Source organism: Oncorhynchus kisutch, linkage group LG24 (genome assembly GCF_002021735.2).
Source record: "Oncorhynchus kisutch isolate 150728-3 linkage group LG24, Okis_V2, whole genome shotgun sequence".
Classification (NCBI taxonomy): Eukaryota; Metazoa; Chordata; class Actinopteri; order Salmoniformes; family Salmonidae; genus Oncorhynchus; species Oncorhynchus kisutch.
The window spans coordinates 9,721,150-9,737,929 of record NC_034197.2 but is presented as its reverse complement, the minus strand read 5'-3'; the positions used below and the strand labels follow the sequence as shown (position 1 = coordinate 9,737,929).

The window sequence follows — 16,780 nt, the reverse complement described above, 5'->3', positions numbered from 1 at the left end:
AGACGGCAGGTGGGTCTTCATTCTTCCCTCTCTGAGTCGATCCAACTCTACACTCAAAAGTACAAAAAAAAAACTAAACCGTTTTTTTGGTTTGTTTCAGATATGCAGAAAAGACATTGAAGAAAGAGAAAATGAAGACAGAGCAATCTGATGAATAAGACAAACACATTGGGTTTGAGAAAAGTGGCTCACTTTACTCTATACAGAGGAAAGGTCTGGTGGCTCCCTTGTCCACGGGAACTGAACCCCTAACAACCAAAGAAATCAAGGTATGTGAGAGGGAAAAAAGAAGAAAATGGGGGAGGGAAGAGAGGAGGGTAAGGGAGGGGTGCGTAATCGAAAGCAGAAGAAAGAAAGAAAGAAAAAAAATCTTAATCCCTCTCTTTCCTCCACCCTTTTTTCCTGGTATAAAAAAGCAGGGTTTTACCACTTGACCTTGGGTTTACATGTTTTCCCTCAGAGTGACGTTTGAGCTCTCACGATGAGCAAAAAAAAAAAAGGCATGAGTTTGCAAAAGCAGAGTAGCAGACACCCCTTCTATCCTGACACGAGCACATTGTTTGAAGGCAGAGTAGTGCACTGTATAGGGAATAGGGTGCCATTTGGGATGCATGCAGAATTCCAGGAATTCCAGGCCATTAATCTGAGCAATCTGAATTCCTGCAAACCATGACGCAGGGAAAGGAATAACACAGCCCTGGGAGGTGGAAACTAGGGTTATGTTTCAGGAAAGTTGAACACTACCAATGCGTATTTCAGCACCAAGATTCACAATGCAGAATAATAGAATATGCTTTTGACAAAAGAAACATGCATTTTTCCCCCATCCATAATGTGAAAGCATCAGGATCAAAACTAGGATCACAAAATGTTTTATTAAAATGTATAATTTTACAATTAGGCTACATTTGGAAAAAATATATGCTTTATCGTTTCTTAATTTCAATTCCCGTAATATCTCACCCAATCCAACACTCCATATTCAACTTCATCATTATATTTTTCCTGTTTTCTGGATGTTCATCTTAAAATAAAAAAATCTTATCAACTTCCCAAAAATATAATGTATCATTACAAACTGTTAGGTTGTTACAAATATGTTAAATAATAATCAGCATATTGAATTGAACAATTTCAATAGGCTACACTATGTACAGCAGTGCATATTCATATTTCCATATCTATAAATCACTGTTTTATATTGACCAATGTTACCAGCCATCGGACAATATAGGGGTTCACAGCCTGGTCTCATAGACTAGACGTAACATAGTAAATGTGAATCCGGGACATGCAAATTAGTATGATGTATTATGTTTGGTATGGTTACGCACATTGGGGTGGACGGATAGGCGTATAAAGCAAACATCTAGGAACCCAAATGTGAGTACGAATCTCAACACAGACAACTTTAGCGTTTGAGCTAATTAGTAACTTTTCAACTACTTTCAACTACTACTAACTACTACTACTTTCAACTACTACTAACTTTTCAACTACTTTCAACTACTACTAACTACTACTACTTTCAACTACTACTAACTTTTTAGCTACTTTGCAACTACTTAGCATGTTAGCTAACCCTAACCCTAAAAATGTTAGCTAACCCTTACCCTACCCCTAACCTTAACCCTTTAACCTAACTCCTAAATTTAAACCTAACGTCTAACCCCTAGTCTAACTAACATTAGCCAGCTAGCTAATGTTCGCCACCTATCCACCTTGCTAACATATCATACGTTTTGCAAATTCATAACATAACATACAAAATTAGTTATGGACAGTCACAAATTAATACATATCATACGAAACATAATATATCATACTAATTCCAGGTGAATACATTCAGTTTCCTTTCCCTTTACCTTTAATTGGCGTATCTCGAATTTACATAAAGAATATTACGAAATACTCTGAGACCAGGTTGGATTTCAAGGGGTGGTGTAAATCTTTACACTAAATAAACTTATTTGGTTAACTTACGTTACGGTCTACTCAAAGAGAGATCTTACTCTCATCACGATGAAAAATGTATTTGACACATCCAACAATTGGTCGTTCAGTTAACAATTAGACATTGGTATAAACCCGAGAACGAGCGCAAAAATGATCTAGGCTATTCGCCGCGCAAGTTTAATCCGTACATTGACTTTCTCTGTGCCAATGACCAGAGCGAGGAAGAGCACTAACGTTCACCCCGACGCATAGCCTACAATAGATTCATGCATTATACCGGTATTCTATTCTATTATCTATTCCCAATCTTGTTTGGGGGATAGACAAGAGTTACAAGCTATTTTAAATCGACAAAATAGCCTATAGTTATTTTGTAGCATAAATGGTCCACTTTCAAGGACACTGCAGTTTAATAGCCAGGCAACCTAACTGCCAGAAACAATCCAGGAGGAATGAGACCGGCATATTGCCTACATATAACATATATAGCACATTATTCAGATGGAGTAAAATACAGCATCGCTTTACCTTTTTACTGGTTCTGTTAGTGTAGCCGTTGTATGGGTTGAATCCTGTCCTCGGCGGCACAGAGAGCAGCATTTTTTTCAGCAGCAGCACTATGTCTGGAGCGAAGAGCACAGCCAAGGCAGGCAGTCAGCTGACGTCAGACAGGGAAATTCAGTTTAGAATCTGACTGGGGTTGTGATTTGACTAGCGCTCTCCCAGCTCCCAGCCACTGGTATTGTGTAGCCTTCTATGTGACTTTGCGTTATAAAAAAAAAGCGCGCGTTTCTGTGTTCCTCTTTCCATGTAGGCTATTTGGTAAACCTGGAAACCACCAGACAATGAACACGTATGACTTTGGACATGTTACTATTTCCTATGAAAGTCTGGACACACATTTCACTTTTATTGGCATTTTACAAAGGCTTTTTGTAGCTTGTATAGTCTTCAATAACATGATCAATTATTAATACACATCATTAAGCATATCTAACATAGGGACTAATAGACTAATGTTATAATCTTGACCATGGCCCAATATTTTGGTAAAGGTACATGGCATTACACCATCAGTAAAAAAAAGTATGGCAGTGGGTCATGGATGATCTCAAAACCTAGTCATTATCCGGACACTGATGTCCTGGGATGATGTCCTGGGCTCCTATTATCATGTAATGGCACAAGTGTTTTTATAATCAACTGCAAGTTGCTTGGCAACACAGTCCCTCAACCCTCTGCCTTGACTCCTTGTGTATCTACCCTGATTAGCCCTCAAGTGTGCACAACGTGTGTATGCAAAAGCATACTCTCAGCCACATAGTAGTATGAATGTGCACAGAATAGAATAGAGTAAAAAAATAGAATACCTTTATTGTTCCCAGGGGTAACTTTGGTTGTGGCATTCATATTAGATAATAAACACATAACAGCATAACTCATGAATTCACATGACAGATACAACTACTAGTGTTCTTTCTGATAGAGAAATACACCGAACAGTCACAAATGACAGTTTAAACCTAGTTTAAATGCCAGCTTAGGCTAGTCAGCACACAGAAACAAGCTCTCATCTCCTTGATATACAGAATATAAGGCAGGTGGGATTTCACCCAGATGTCATCATAGTGTGATCATTTGTTTCCGTCTTGAGCCAGGACCGTGTGACTAAAGTGACTGAAACCAAAAATTATGAAGTGTTATTATTGGCTGGGTGCAAGTGGCCTGCATTTAAATCAACGTTATCCTTTTGAGAGTATATTGTTTCGTTTTCATGGGGACAGGTAGACTGTAACAGTTGTAAGTAGGCTACAATGTATGTAGCCTGCCGCTATTGTTATTACCACAGACAATATAACAATGATCCATATCTATGGCTATTGCAATAAGTTGTACCATATAATTACGATATAGCCAGTTATATCCCTGGAACCTCCTACTGCATTTTTCAAAATGTATGATTAGTAAGGAGGCAATACAAACAACAAGTCAAAATCATTTATTTAATTTTATATTGAATGTTTTTTATTTTAAGCCATCCTGATTGGGAGGGCCAGTGTTCAATCTGGCAGTGCCTATGCCCGGCTCTGCCATGGCTTCGCCTCTGTTGATGTTCAGTCCTGGCAAGAAGGAGTGTGTTTCCCTCTGCTCAAGGACAGTTTGTAGAGTGACTCAGTCAGTATGTGTCAGAGCCAGCATAAAGCCTTTTTCCAACCTCTCTGAATTTCAAACGGCACTCTATTCCCTTTATAGGACCTATATGGCTCTGGTCAAAAGTAGTGTACTATGTAAAGTAGTGTACTATGTAGTGTACTATGAGAGGCAAGCCTGGGATTTCAGCAGTACTCTCCTCATCACAAGTAACGGGAAAGAAGTAGTCAGGAAAGGAGCCGTGCTGCAGTGACTGAGGTCGTCAAATTCCTCAATTGGTGAAAAGCAGACGAAAACTGATTCCCCAGATATGCTTTTCAGTCTTTGGGAAAAACTCTGTTGTGTTGTGCAATGGTGTACTTTTTACATTCATCCGTCGATATACCATTTTCGCTATGACCAAAACACTGATAATTAAATTCCATTCAGCCTTGTACCGACAGGTTTTTTTTCCCTTTCCTTAAAAAAAAGAAGATTACAGGTAATCTAAGAATTCTGTGAAAGCGGTTGGGGTGAACTTTGAGCCTCAAGGGAGAGGGGGTGTGCCGTCAAGGAGGGGTTGAGGGAGGAAGCGAAGGGAAGGAAGGGGGTGAGTGTAATAGAAAGGAGGTAGGGGGATGCCAGTGTAGGGTGGAGGGAAGGGAAAGGTGAAAGAGTGCAGGGGGGAAGGTAAAGGTGAATGAGTTCTGGGGGAAGGGAGACATGGGAGAGAAGGGCAGAGGGGGAGGGGTGTAGCGGGAGGGGGAAGGGCGGGGTTAGGGGGAAGGGAGAAGTCTACATTCCTGAGGTCAGCTTTGCCAGCTAAGTAATTACCTATCTGTGATAACATGCAGATACTCCCTTTACAAGGCTAGATACCCTGGAAGGTACCAGACACACACAAACACACACCCTTAACTAGGCTATAGCTACAGTACCCGAAAGCATAGGGAAGCAGCTCAGGAGATTACATACACTGAACAAAAATATAAGTGCAACATGTAAAGTGTTGGTTCCATGTTTCATGAGCTGAAATAAAATATCCCAGAAATGTTCAATATGCACAACAAGTAAATTTCTCTCGAATGTCCACAAATTTGTTAATATCCCTGTTAGTGAACATTTCCCCTCTACTAAAATAATCCATCCGCCTGACAGTTGTGGCATATCAAGTGATTAAACAGCATGATCATTACACAGGTGCACCTTGCACTAGGGATAATCAAAGGTCACTCTAAACAATAGAACACTATGAAACATCTGGGAAACCAGGCCTAGTATTCATAACTGACTTTGAAAATACTTTTGATAAAGTACAACTGGAATTTATATATAAATGCCTAGAATATTTCAATTTTGTAAAATCTCTTATACAATGGGTTAAAGTTATGTATGGTAACCCTACGTGTAAAATAGTAAATAATGGCTACTTCTTAGAAAGGAGTAAAACAAGGTTGTCCACTATTGACATATTTCTTTATTATGGCCATATAAATGTTAGCTATTAAAATGAGACCCAACAACAATATAAAGGGGCTTGAAATCTAGCAATTATAAGCAAAGGTGTCATTGGACGCTGTTGATTCCTGCTTTCTTTTAAATCCACAATTCTGAGCACACTATAAACTCATAGAGGATCTAGATACTTTTTCCAATCTCTCTGGATTATAGCCAAATTAAGATTCTATATGATGTATTGGATCACTAAAAAAAGACTACTTTTACATAACTGTAATTTACCAATAAAATGGTCTGACGGTGAAGTGGACATACTCAGTTTTCATATCCCGAAAGAAAGAAAGTTTCTCACTACAATAGATTTTTTTATAGAAAGTTAAGCAAAAATAGATCAAATCTTGCTACCATGGAAAGGAAAATACCTGTCTATTTGTGGAAAAATCAACCTTACCTATTTGCTTATGGTCCTGCCTACACCTAACTAATTGTTTTTTTATTTTATTACATGAGCAAAATATATTCCATTTAATTTGTAATGGCAAGCCAGACAAAATTAAAATGGCCTATTTATATAGTTGATATGAATTCGGTGGGCAGATAGTACAAAAATGAAAGCATTATGACTCTCACTAAAGTCTTAAATCATACAAAATCTGCACTTAAATCTGAACTGGTTCTCTAACAGATTAGTAAGAATGGCTCACCCCGTGTTCAAGAATGGCCTTTAAAAAAATATTGATTCAGATTACAAACTCTCTCTTTTGGTTATTTGTAAATTAAATAACCTCCAAAATATCGCTATTTTCAAAATAAGCCATTGAAAGTTAGTTGCAATTTCAGTTTAATCCACCAGAAAGGACAGAAGAAATATTACAACAAATATTATGCTTAAACACAAATATACTAATTGATTAAAAATATATATTTATTTAAAACAAATACACAACACAAATACACAATGAAACATTGTTCCCCCTGCTGCTATTGGACCAGGTCTCTCTTGAAAAAGAGATATTATCTCAATGAGAAAAACCTGTATAAATAAAGGTAAAAACATTTTTTTAAAATAAAAACAACCAACTAATCGCAGCATTACCTAAAAAATGGAAGAGGCAAGAGGAAGGGGGAGAAAGTAAGGAACTTGTCTGTTGTCCCTGCATTAAAGACCAAAATGGGTTAAAGACAATTGTGATAAATAAAAAAGAATACCAGTGTCATTTAATGACCAAAAAATGGACACCTATGCCATACAGATTGCTAAAGAGTTGGGAAGAGATTTTTGATGTAAAGTGCATTTGGAAAGTGTTGAGGCCCCTTCCTTTTTTCAACATTTTGTTACCTTACAGCCTTATTCTAAAATTGATTCAATTAATGTTGTTTCTCGTCAATCTACACACAACACCCTATATTGACAAAGTGAAAACAGGTTTTTAGAAATGTTTGCAAATGTATAAAAAATTAAAAAACAGAAACACCTTATTTACATAAGTATTCAGACCCTTTGCTATGAGACTTGAAATTGAGCTCAGGTGCATTCTGTTTCCATTGATCATCCTTGAGATGTTTCAAAAACTTGATTGGAGTCCACCTGTGGTAAATATAATTGATTGGACACTGATTGGGCACACACCTGTCTATATAAGGTCCCACAGTTGACAGTGCATGTCAGAGCAAAAACCAAGCCATGCATTCGAAGGAATTGTCCGTAGAGCAGGATTGTGTTGATGCACATATCCGGGGAAGGGTAGCAAAAAAATGTCTGCAGCATTGAAGGTCCCCAAGAACATTGTGTCCTCAATTGTTCTTAAATGGAAGAAGTTTGGAATCACCAAGACTCTTCCTAGAGCTGGCTCCCGGACAAACTGAGCAATCAGGGAGAAGGGCCTTTGTCAGGGAGGTAATCAAGAATCCGATGGTCACTCTGACAGAGCTCCAGAGTTCCTCTGTGGAGATGGGAGAACCTTCCAGAAGGCAACCATCACTGCATCACTCCACCTATCAGGCCTTTATGGTAGAGTGACCAGACGGAAGCCACTCATCAGTAAAAGGCACATGACAGCCCGCTTGGAGTTTGCCAAAAAGGAACCTAAAGGACTCTCAGTCAATGAGGAACAAGATGCTCTGATTTGATGAAACCAAGATTGAACTCTTCTGCCTAAATGCCAAGCGTCACGTCTGGAGGAAACCTGGCACCATCCCCACGGTGAGGCATGGTGGTGGCAGCATCATCATGTGGGGATGTTTTTCAGCGGCAGGGAAAGGGAGACTAGTCAGGATCAAGGGAAAGATTAACAAAGAAAACTACAGAGAGATCCTTGATAAAAACCTGCTCCAGAGCGCTCAGGACCTCAGATTGGGGCGAAGGTTCACCTCCAAACAGGACAATGACCCTAAGCACACAGCCAAGACAACACAGGAGTGGCTTCGGGTCAAGTCTCTGAATGTCCTTGAGTGGCCCAGCCAGAGCCCGGACTTGAACCCAATCAAACATCTCTGGAGAGACCAGAAAATAGCTGTACAGCAACACTCCCCATACAACCTGACAGAGCTTGAAAGGATCTGCAGAGAAGAATGGGAGAAACTCCCCAAATACAGGTGTGCCAAGATTGTAGCGTCATACCCAAGGAGACTCAAGGCTGTAATCGCTTCCAAAGGTGCTTCAAGAAAGTACTGAGTAAAGGGTCTGAATACTTATGTAAATGTGATATTTCAGGTTTTTCTTTTTAATAAATGTACAAAAATGTCTAAAAACCTGTTTTTGCATTGTCATTATGGGGTATTGTGCGTAGATTGATGAGGCGGAAAAATACTATTTAATCCATTTTAGAATAAGGCTGTAACGTAACACAATGAGGAAAAAGTCAAGGGGTCTTGAATACTTTCCGAATGCACTGTATATGGGGGATACAACCATCCCAGTTCTGCAGACCTTTCTGCGAAGACACATAATCATTATATTGTTTTGGTACTGTCCATATGTAGCTTGTTTTTGGTCACAGGTTTCAGAGTGGCTGAAGAATTGCAACATTTACTCGGAGTTAACTCTGAAAGTAGCACTGCTGAGTGATATGAAAAGTCATAATCAACCAATCAAGTATAATTATACTCTTCGCAAAGTTGTTTAAATTTCGTTTACAATCTGTAGAAACTATGAGAATAGAAAGGTTCAGAACTTTTGTGAAACATCACAGCACAGTTGAAATGTATATGGCAAATAGAACTGGATGGTGTTCAGAGATAGATGGGAGGGGTTGAGGGTAGCTGAATGATGGGACTGGATGGTGTTCAGAGATAGATGGGATGGTCTGAGGGTAGCTGAATGATGGGACTGGATGGTGTTCAGAGATAGATGGGAGGGGTTGCCACCCTTTGCATTGATGACAGCTTTGCACACTCTTGGCATTCTCTTAAGCAGCTTCACCTGGAATGCTTTTCCAACAGCCTTGAAGGAGTTCCCTCAAATGCTGAGCACTTGTTGGATGCTTTCCTTCACTCTGTGGTCCAACTCATCCCAAACCATCTCAACTTGGTTGAGGTCGGGGGATTGTGGAGGCCAGGTCGTCTGCACTCCATCACTCTCCTTATTGTTGGGTCATTGTCCTGTTGAAAATAAAATGATAGTCCCACTAAGCCCAAACCAGATAGGATGGCGTATCACTGCAGAATGCTGTGGTAGCCATGCTGGTTAAGTGTTCTAAATAAATAACAGACAGTGTCTCCAGCAAAGCACCCCCACACCATAACACCTCCTCCTCCATGCTTAAAAGGTGGGAAATACACATGCGGAGATCATCCGTTCACCCACACCGCATCTCACAAAGACACGGCAGTTGGAACCAAAAATCTCCAATTTGGACTCCAGACAAAATAACAAATTTCCACTTGTCTAATGTCCATTGCTCGTGTTTCTTGGTCCAAACAAGTCTCTTCTTATTATTAGTGTCCTTTAGTAGTGGTTTCTTTGCAGCTATTCGACCATGAAGGTCTGATTCACACAGTCTCCTCTGAACAGTTGATGTTGAGATGTGTCTGTTACTTGAACTCTGTGAAGCATTTATTTGGGCTGCAATTTCTAAGGCTGGTAACTCTAATGAACTTATCCTCTACAGCAGAGGTAACTCTGGGTCTTCCTTTCATGTGGTGGTCCTCATGAGAGCCAGTTTCATCATCGTGCTTGATGGTTTTTGCGACTACACTTGAAGAAACTTTCAAAGTTCTTGAAATGTTCCGTATTGACTGACCTTCATGTCTTAAAGAAATGATGGACTGTCGTTTCTCTTTGCTTATTTGAGATTTACCAAATAGGGCTATCTTCTGTATACCCCCCTACCTTTTCACAACATAACTGATTGGCTCAAACACATTAAGACAGAAAGAAATTCCACAACTGAACTTTTAAGAAGGCACACCTGTTAATTGAAATACATTCCAGGTGATTACCTCATGAAGCTGGTTGAGAGAATGCCGAGAGTGTGCAAAGCTGTCATCACGTCAAAGGGTGGCAATTTGAAGAATCTCAAATATAAAATATATTTTGATTTGTTTAACACCTTTTTGGTTACTACATGATTCCATATGTGTTATTTCATAGATTTGATGTCTTCACTATTATTATACAATATAGAAAATAGTAAAAAATAAATAAAAACCCTTGAATGAGTTGGTGTTCTAAAACTTTTGACTGGTAGTGTATATATATAAATCAAATTAATAATATATATATATGCACTGTATTTATAAAACATATGTATATGGCGGATTGGAAATGTGCAGACAATTACATTGATAGAAGCCACAATCTATTTGCAATATTAAAGCTGATCCTCCCCCTAGAAAATTATTATAAAAAAATATGTTTGAAAATGTGTGTGTGTGCATGTGTGTACATGAGTGTAACTGTCACGCCCTGATCTGTTTCAACTGTCCTTTTGCTTGTCTCCACCCCCCTCCAGGTGTCACCCATCTTCCCCATTATCCCCTGGGTACTTATACCTGTGTTCTCTGTTTGTCTGTTGCCAGTTCGTCCTGTTTGTCAAGTCAACCAGCATTTTGTCTCAGCTCCTGCTTTTCCCCAATCTCTCTTTTTCTCGCTCTCCTGGTTTTCACCCTTTCCTGTCCTGACTCTGGGCCCGCCTGTTTGACCACTCTGTCTGACCTGACCCTAAGCCTGTGCCTTTGCCACTACTCTGGATCATCGACCCCTGCCTGCCTTGACCTGGCGTTTGCCTGCCCCTGTTACTGTAATAAACATTTTTTACTTCAACACAGTCTGCATTTGGGTCTTACTTGAAACGTGATAGTAACAGCTAGGCTACACGGAGGGGAGTACTTGGTAGTTTGGTTCATCAGGCTGACCCCTAGTCTACGCTTGAAGTTATTTAGGGGACTGATGATGTTTTGGCAATATGAAGATAAGAATGACAAAGAATGGAACCTCTGTATCTGCTAGAGAATTGACTATGTGAGGTTGAGAGGGTGAAGGATTTCGCAGTGTCTTGTGTTGTATGCATGGATTTAGGAATGATCCTGGCAGACTCCATTGAAAGGTTTAGGTAGGCTGTCTGGGAGGTATGTATATTTGAAGATGAAGGTGCATAATTTGAGTATTTTAACGATGTAGATAGAGACAATATAATGAGTTTCTTAAACAGATGAGCTGATGGAGCCAAGTAGTTAGAGGGGGTGTCTCGTCTTGCAAATTTATTTTGTGTGATGAGTAATGCATAGAGATTGGAACCATATGTACGAGCTCAGGTAATATTGCAATAAATGAGATATGGGTCAATTAAGCTGTAGTATAGTGTTAGGAAGCAAGCCCGATGACCCGAACCACTAATCTATCTGATAATACCAATGGACTTCAGACAGAAGTACACACTCACACGGACTGTCACAAGATGGCTTGAGAAGTCATTCTTCTTAAAGACAGGCTTATTGAACAGGCACGCATACCCACTCAGGGGCTGAGTCACTGGCTTGCTGGGGCTCTCTCATGCCGTCCCTGGAGGGGGTGCGTCACCTGAGTGGGTAGATTCACTGTTGTGGTCATCCTGTCTGGGTTGGCGCCCCCCCCCCTTGGGTTGTGCCGTGGCGGAGATCTTTGTGGGCTATACTCAGCCTTGTCTCAGGATGGTAAGTTGGTGGTTGAAGATATCCCTCTAGTGGTGTGGGGGCTGTGCTTTGGCAAAGTGGGTGGGGTTATATCCTTCGTGTTTGGCCCTGTCCGGGGGTGTCCTCGGATGGGGCCACAGTGTCTCCTGACCCCTCCTGTCTCAGCCTCCAGTATTTATGCTGCAGTAGTTTATGTGTCGGGGGGCTGGGGTCAGTTTGTTATATCTGGAGTACTTCTCCTGTCCTATTTGGTGTCCTGTGTGAATCTAAGTGTGCGTTCTCTAATTCTCTCCTTCTCTCTTTCTTTCTCTCTCTCGGAGGACCTGAGCCCTAGGACCATGCCCCAGGACTACCTGACATGATGACTCCTTGCTGTCCCCAGTCCACCTGGCCATGCTGCTGTTCCAGTTTCAACTGACCTGAGCCCTAGGACCATGCCCCAGGACTACCTGACATGATGACTCCTTGCTGTCCCCAGTCCACCTGGCCATGCTGCTGCTCCAGTTTCAACTTCCACCTGACTGTGCTGCTGCTCCAGTTTCAACTGTTCTGCCTTATTATTATTCGACCATGCTGGTCATTTATGAACATTTGAACATCTTGGCCATGTTCTGTTATAATCTCCACCCGGCACAGCCAGAAGAGAACTGGCCACCCCACATAGCCTGGTTCCTCTCTAGGTTTCTTCCTAGGTATTGGCCTTTCTAGGGAGTTTTTCCTAGCCACCGTGCTTCTACACCTGCATTGCTTGCTGTTTGGGGTTTTAGGCTGGGTTTCTGTACAGCACTTTGAGATATCAGCTGATGTACGAAGGGCTATATAAATAAATTTGATTTGATTTGATATAACTGTCTCCAATTCATTCAAGGCCCAGGATTTGTGTTTAGGCAAGCACATGTTCTTGTATGTTTCCTTGCAAACATACTGTAGATGGAAGCACAGCATGTGTGACAGAGAACATCATTTATTTTATGCAACAACAATCCCTCTTATTCCAAGGCTGAGGGCCGATGCAGTTGGGTAATGTTGACACAGCTCCAGTAGTGGGACACTATTCAGCTGCTGGTATAATGTTGTTTTTTTTTTAACACCATTGCAAATGTGTGGACACATCTCAATCGCTGTGTGACACTGACCTCCATCAATCCCATACTGTCAGCATATGGGTCCATGGATTCACATTTCATTTAGATGGCAAGTTAGCTTATCTTATCTTATCTCGAAGACAGGTTTTTCCACCTATGTTGTCTCATCTGTTCAATTGTCCCATATATCAGCAGGTAGACCTACTTCTCTTGTCATTTCACCTGGGCTGGGTTGTGTAGGGGTTGTCGGGGGGTTTTCTGTCTGTAATACGGAAGCAGGTTCTTTCTGTCTGGGAAAATGCCCCTCCTCACCTCCTCCTCCGCTACTTTTCCCTCTTTACTCCCCCAATAGACTCCCTCTCTCCCCCCTCCACTCCTTCCCCCTGGCCTAGTCTCCCTCCCTTCCCCCTCTACTCCTTCTCTTCCCTTCCACCCCTAGACTCTCTCCTCTCATGCCATCCCGTGTCTCCTCTCCTTGGCTGGGTCAGTTAAGCAGGGGGATTGACTGTGCACTGCTGCAGATGTGCAGTCTGGAAAGGGGCCAGATTGCCTTGCCTGGGAGAACATGTGGTCAGGCACTGTTTACCTTGGCACTCTCTCAAACTGTCTCCCACACATGCTGTGTCCATGCCAGCTTCACAATGCCAGCACTGACTTCTAGGGGGATTATCAGGTTGAACTGTGAAAAATGATCATTGTCGGTTATTTGTATTAACAGAACAAATTACAACTAAACAGGATTATAAAAGGAATTCAAGTATATGCAAAAACGAAATATAAAAGGCAGTCAGATATGTTGCTTTGTAGTGAGGTTGATTCACTTCAGCTTCCCAAGCTTGTTTATTCTCAGCTAAGGGCTGAGGTGTGATTGTCTGGACATTCTGCTGGAGTCTAGGGATACCCAGACACTGTTTTTCACAGATTCTCCACATACCTCACATTCTGCCATTCTGTACTTCTGTCTCTTAACAAACATCTATGGCAGGGGTTGGCAACAGGTGGCCCCGGGTATTTTATTTTGGCCCCCCAAATTTTAAAAATACATTTAAAAAATCACCATGAATTCAGCAAAAAAATAGTTTAATTTAGGAGACCAAAGTATTCCCACAAACAAAATAAAAATAGACAAATGTGATCGTGTCTCAATGTAATCAAAGTATGGAATGATTGTCATTTTCAAATACAATCTCTTTTTGGGCTTTGTTGTGGTCAATTTGCAGTGTAAAAATTATTATAATTATGTTCGGGCCACCCAACTATCTGCTCAGACAAAAAAAATCCTGTGGCTGAATCTAGTTTCCTACCAATCAATGCGTTGGAACACTTCTGCACCAAACACACCCTGCAGCCTTTGTCGGTGAGAGTAAGCTCAAACGTCACGAATGAAAGCTGCAGCCGTTACTTCTATAAAATGTTCATCCCACTTTTAAAATGAATATCCATGTTATTAGTATATTATTACAATGATTAAATGGCTATTGTGCTCTTAGATGAAATAACAGAAGTAAACATATTAAAGACCCCTAAATATGTGTTGATAATCATTTGTCATCAATAATAATTGATCCCACATATCTTGATGTTTGATATCCCTTGAAAATCTATACTATAGTGAGCGTTCGTTCCATTTACACCATGTGAAGTGTTCAGCGCCCTCTGTAGGTCTGGAAGGGTTACTAGAGAAGTAGAGTTTCTGCAGTCGACATGATGTTGGTGTTTTCACCCTAAAATCAACTGACCATAAGCTCTCTATCTAAAATCCATCAGAAGGCATATCATCACAATATAATTAACTTTTTTTGTGCCGAGAACTTTTTTGAGATAGTTTGCTGATATTGAAGTTTGATTATGGCAACAAACCAGGTCAACTCCTGTACGCAGAAGTCAAGAGTAGAGGCATGCAAAATATGTGTTTGTGATCTGATGGTCTGCCCCTTGTCTGCCTCACTGGGTTTTACATACAGCACATGTATTCTTAACAGCCCTAGGTATCACTAGTAAGGTAAATATAGTACTGTTATCGTCTCAATATGACAGACTTAGTAAGTCTGGTAAGGGACACAGTGAACTCAGACAGAGATTCCCTCCAAATCCCTCCTCTCCATTTTGTAAAAAGTTGCTTACTTCTTATAGCAGTAGGAGCCTAACCCAGCCTTACATTGTCTCCCTTTCAAATGACTCCCTATTCCCTACATAGTGCACTACCTTTGACAAAACGAGTACACAATATAGGGAATAAGGTGCCATTTGGGACATAGAGATTCTCTCAGAGGGGGGATCTAGACAGGATCTCTGTTTGGATTCTGACTTCCCCTCTCGCTCCAGGCCTTGGAAACCAGGCCAAATCCCTGTATGTTTTCTAAGGCCATGATAATGGATTATGAATGGCCGAACTTTGCTACATCCACATGTCTTGACACACCGTCTACGTGCTTTCGATTAGAATCCACTGCCCGGGACAGTCATACTCACTACACAGTATACTGTGTAGGAAGTTGGAGCAGTTATCAGTTTATTTTCAACTCAGTCACTCAGATTGTTAGAGTATCAGTCTTCAAAGTAGACTGAGAGAGAGCCTGGAAGAGAGAGACTGAAAGCGAGGGATAGAGTTCAGTAATGACTACAGGCCCAGTATGGTGGGCCCCACTAAACTCAGCAATCTTGTTCTGTTATGGCTAGTTATCTTAGCCAGCTTCAGATCTCTTACTCTCTCTCTGAGGGGGACATAGACATTGTCATTGGCTCACTACACCAGATGGAAACCAACTTCCTCTATTGCCTCAAGCCTTGTCTGCTCCCCAACTGGCGTCCTCTTCCCTGTGTAGTGCACTGCTTTTGACCAGGACCCATGGGGAGTTCACTATACCGAGAATGGATTGCCATTTCAAATAAAAGTCGATTGGTCTCATACACAGTTCAGCAAATGTTATAGCGAAATGCTTGCGTTATTAGCTCCTAACAGTGCAGCAAAAATGTCAACCAAGTACACCAACAATAACAATAATAATAAAAACAAGAAAACCACGAATGTCAGAATGAATTCAGTTGACAATCCAAATAACAAATTCAATACAGTTGAAGTGGGAAGTTTACATGCAATTAGGTTGGAGTCATTAAAACTCGTTTTTCAACCACTCCACAAATTTCTTGTTGGCAAGTCGGTTAGGACATCGACTTTGTGCATGACACAAGTCATTTTTCCAACAATTGTTTACAGACAGATTATTTCACTTATAACTCACTGTATCACAATTCCAGTGGGTCTGAAGTTTACATACACTAAGTTGATTGTGCCTTTAAAAAGCTTGGAAAATTCCAGAAAACGATGTCATGGCTTCAGACCTCCACAAGTCTGGTTCATCCTTGGGAACAATTTTCAAACGCCTGAAGGAACCCCGTTCATTTGTACAAACAATAGTACGCAAGTATAAACACCATGTATGACCATGCAGCCGTCAAACCGCTCAGGAAGGAGACGCATTCTGTCTCCTAGAGATGAACGTACTTTGGTTCGAAAAGTGCAAATCAATCCCAGAACAGCAGCAAAGGACCTTGTGAAGATGCTGGAGGAAACAGGTACAACAGTATCTATATCCACAGTAAAACGACTCCTATATTGACATAACCTGAAAGGCCGCTCAGCAAGGAAGAAGCCAGTGCTCCTAAACCGCCATAAAAAAGCCAGACTACGGTTTTCAACTGCACATGTGGACAAAGATCTTTTTGGAGAAATGTCCTCTGGTCTGATGAAACAAAAATAGAAGTGTTTGGCCATAATGACCATCGTTATGTTTGGAGGAAAAATGGGGATGCTTGCAAGCCGAAGAGCACCATCCCAACCGTGAAGCGCGGGGGGTGGCAGCATCATGTTGTGGGGGTGCTTTGCTGCAGGAGGGACTGGTGCACTTCACAAAATGGATAGCCTCATGAGGGAGGAAAATGATGCGGGTATATTGAAGCAACATCTCAAGGCATTAGTCAGGAAGTTAAAGCTTGGTCGCAAATGGTTCTTCCTAATGGAGAATGACCCCAAGCATACT

General features: G+C 41.0%; 1 protein-coding gene across 1 annotated transcript in view; it reads right to left on the bottom strand.

Moving 5' to 3' along the window:
• Positions 1-2,596, bottom strand: part of LOC109869000 (RNA-binding motif, single-stranded-interacting protein 2) — a 33,236-nt gene extending 30,640 nt beyond the window's left edge. Inside the window, exon 1 of the mRNA XM_020458806.2 lies at positions 2,485-2,596. Coding sequence (XP_020314395.2) covers positions 2,485-2,556 — 72 coding nt within the window. The 5' untranslated portion in view covers positions 2,557-2,596. The remainder of the gene's footprint in view (positions 1-2,484) is intronic.
• Between the last annotated feature and the right edge of the window lie 14,184 nt (positions 2,597-16,780).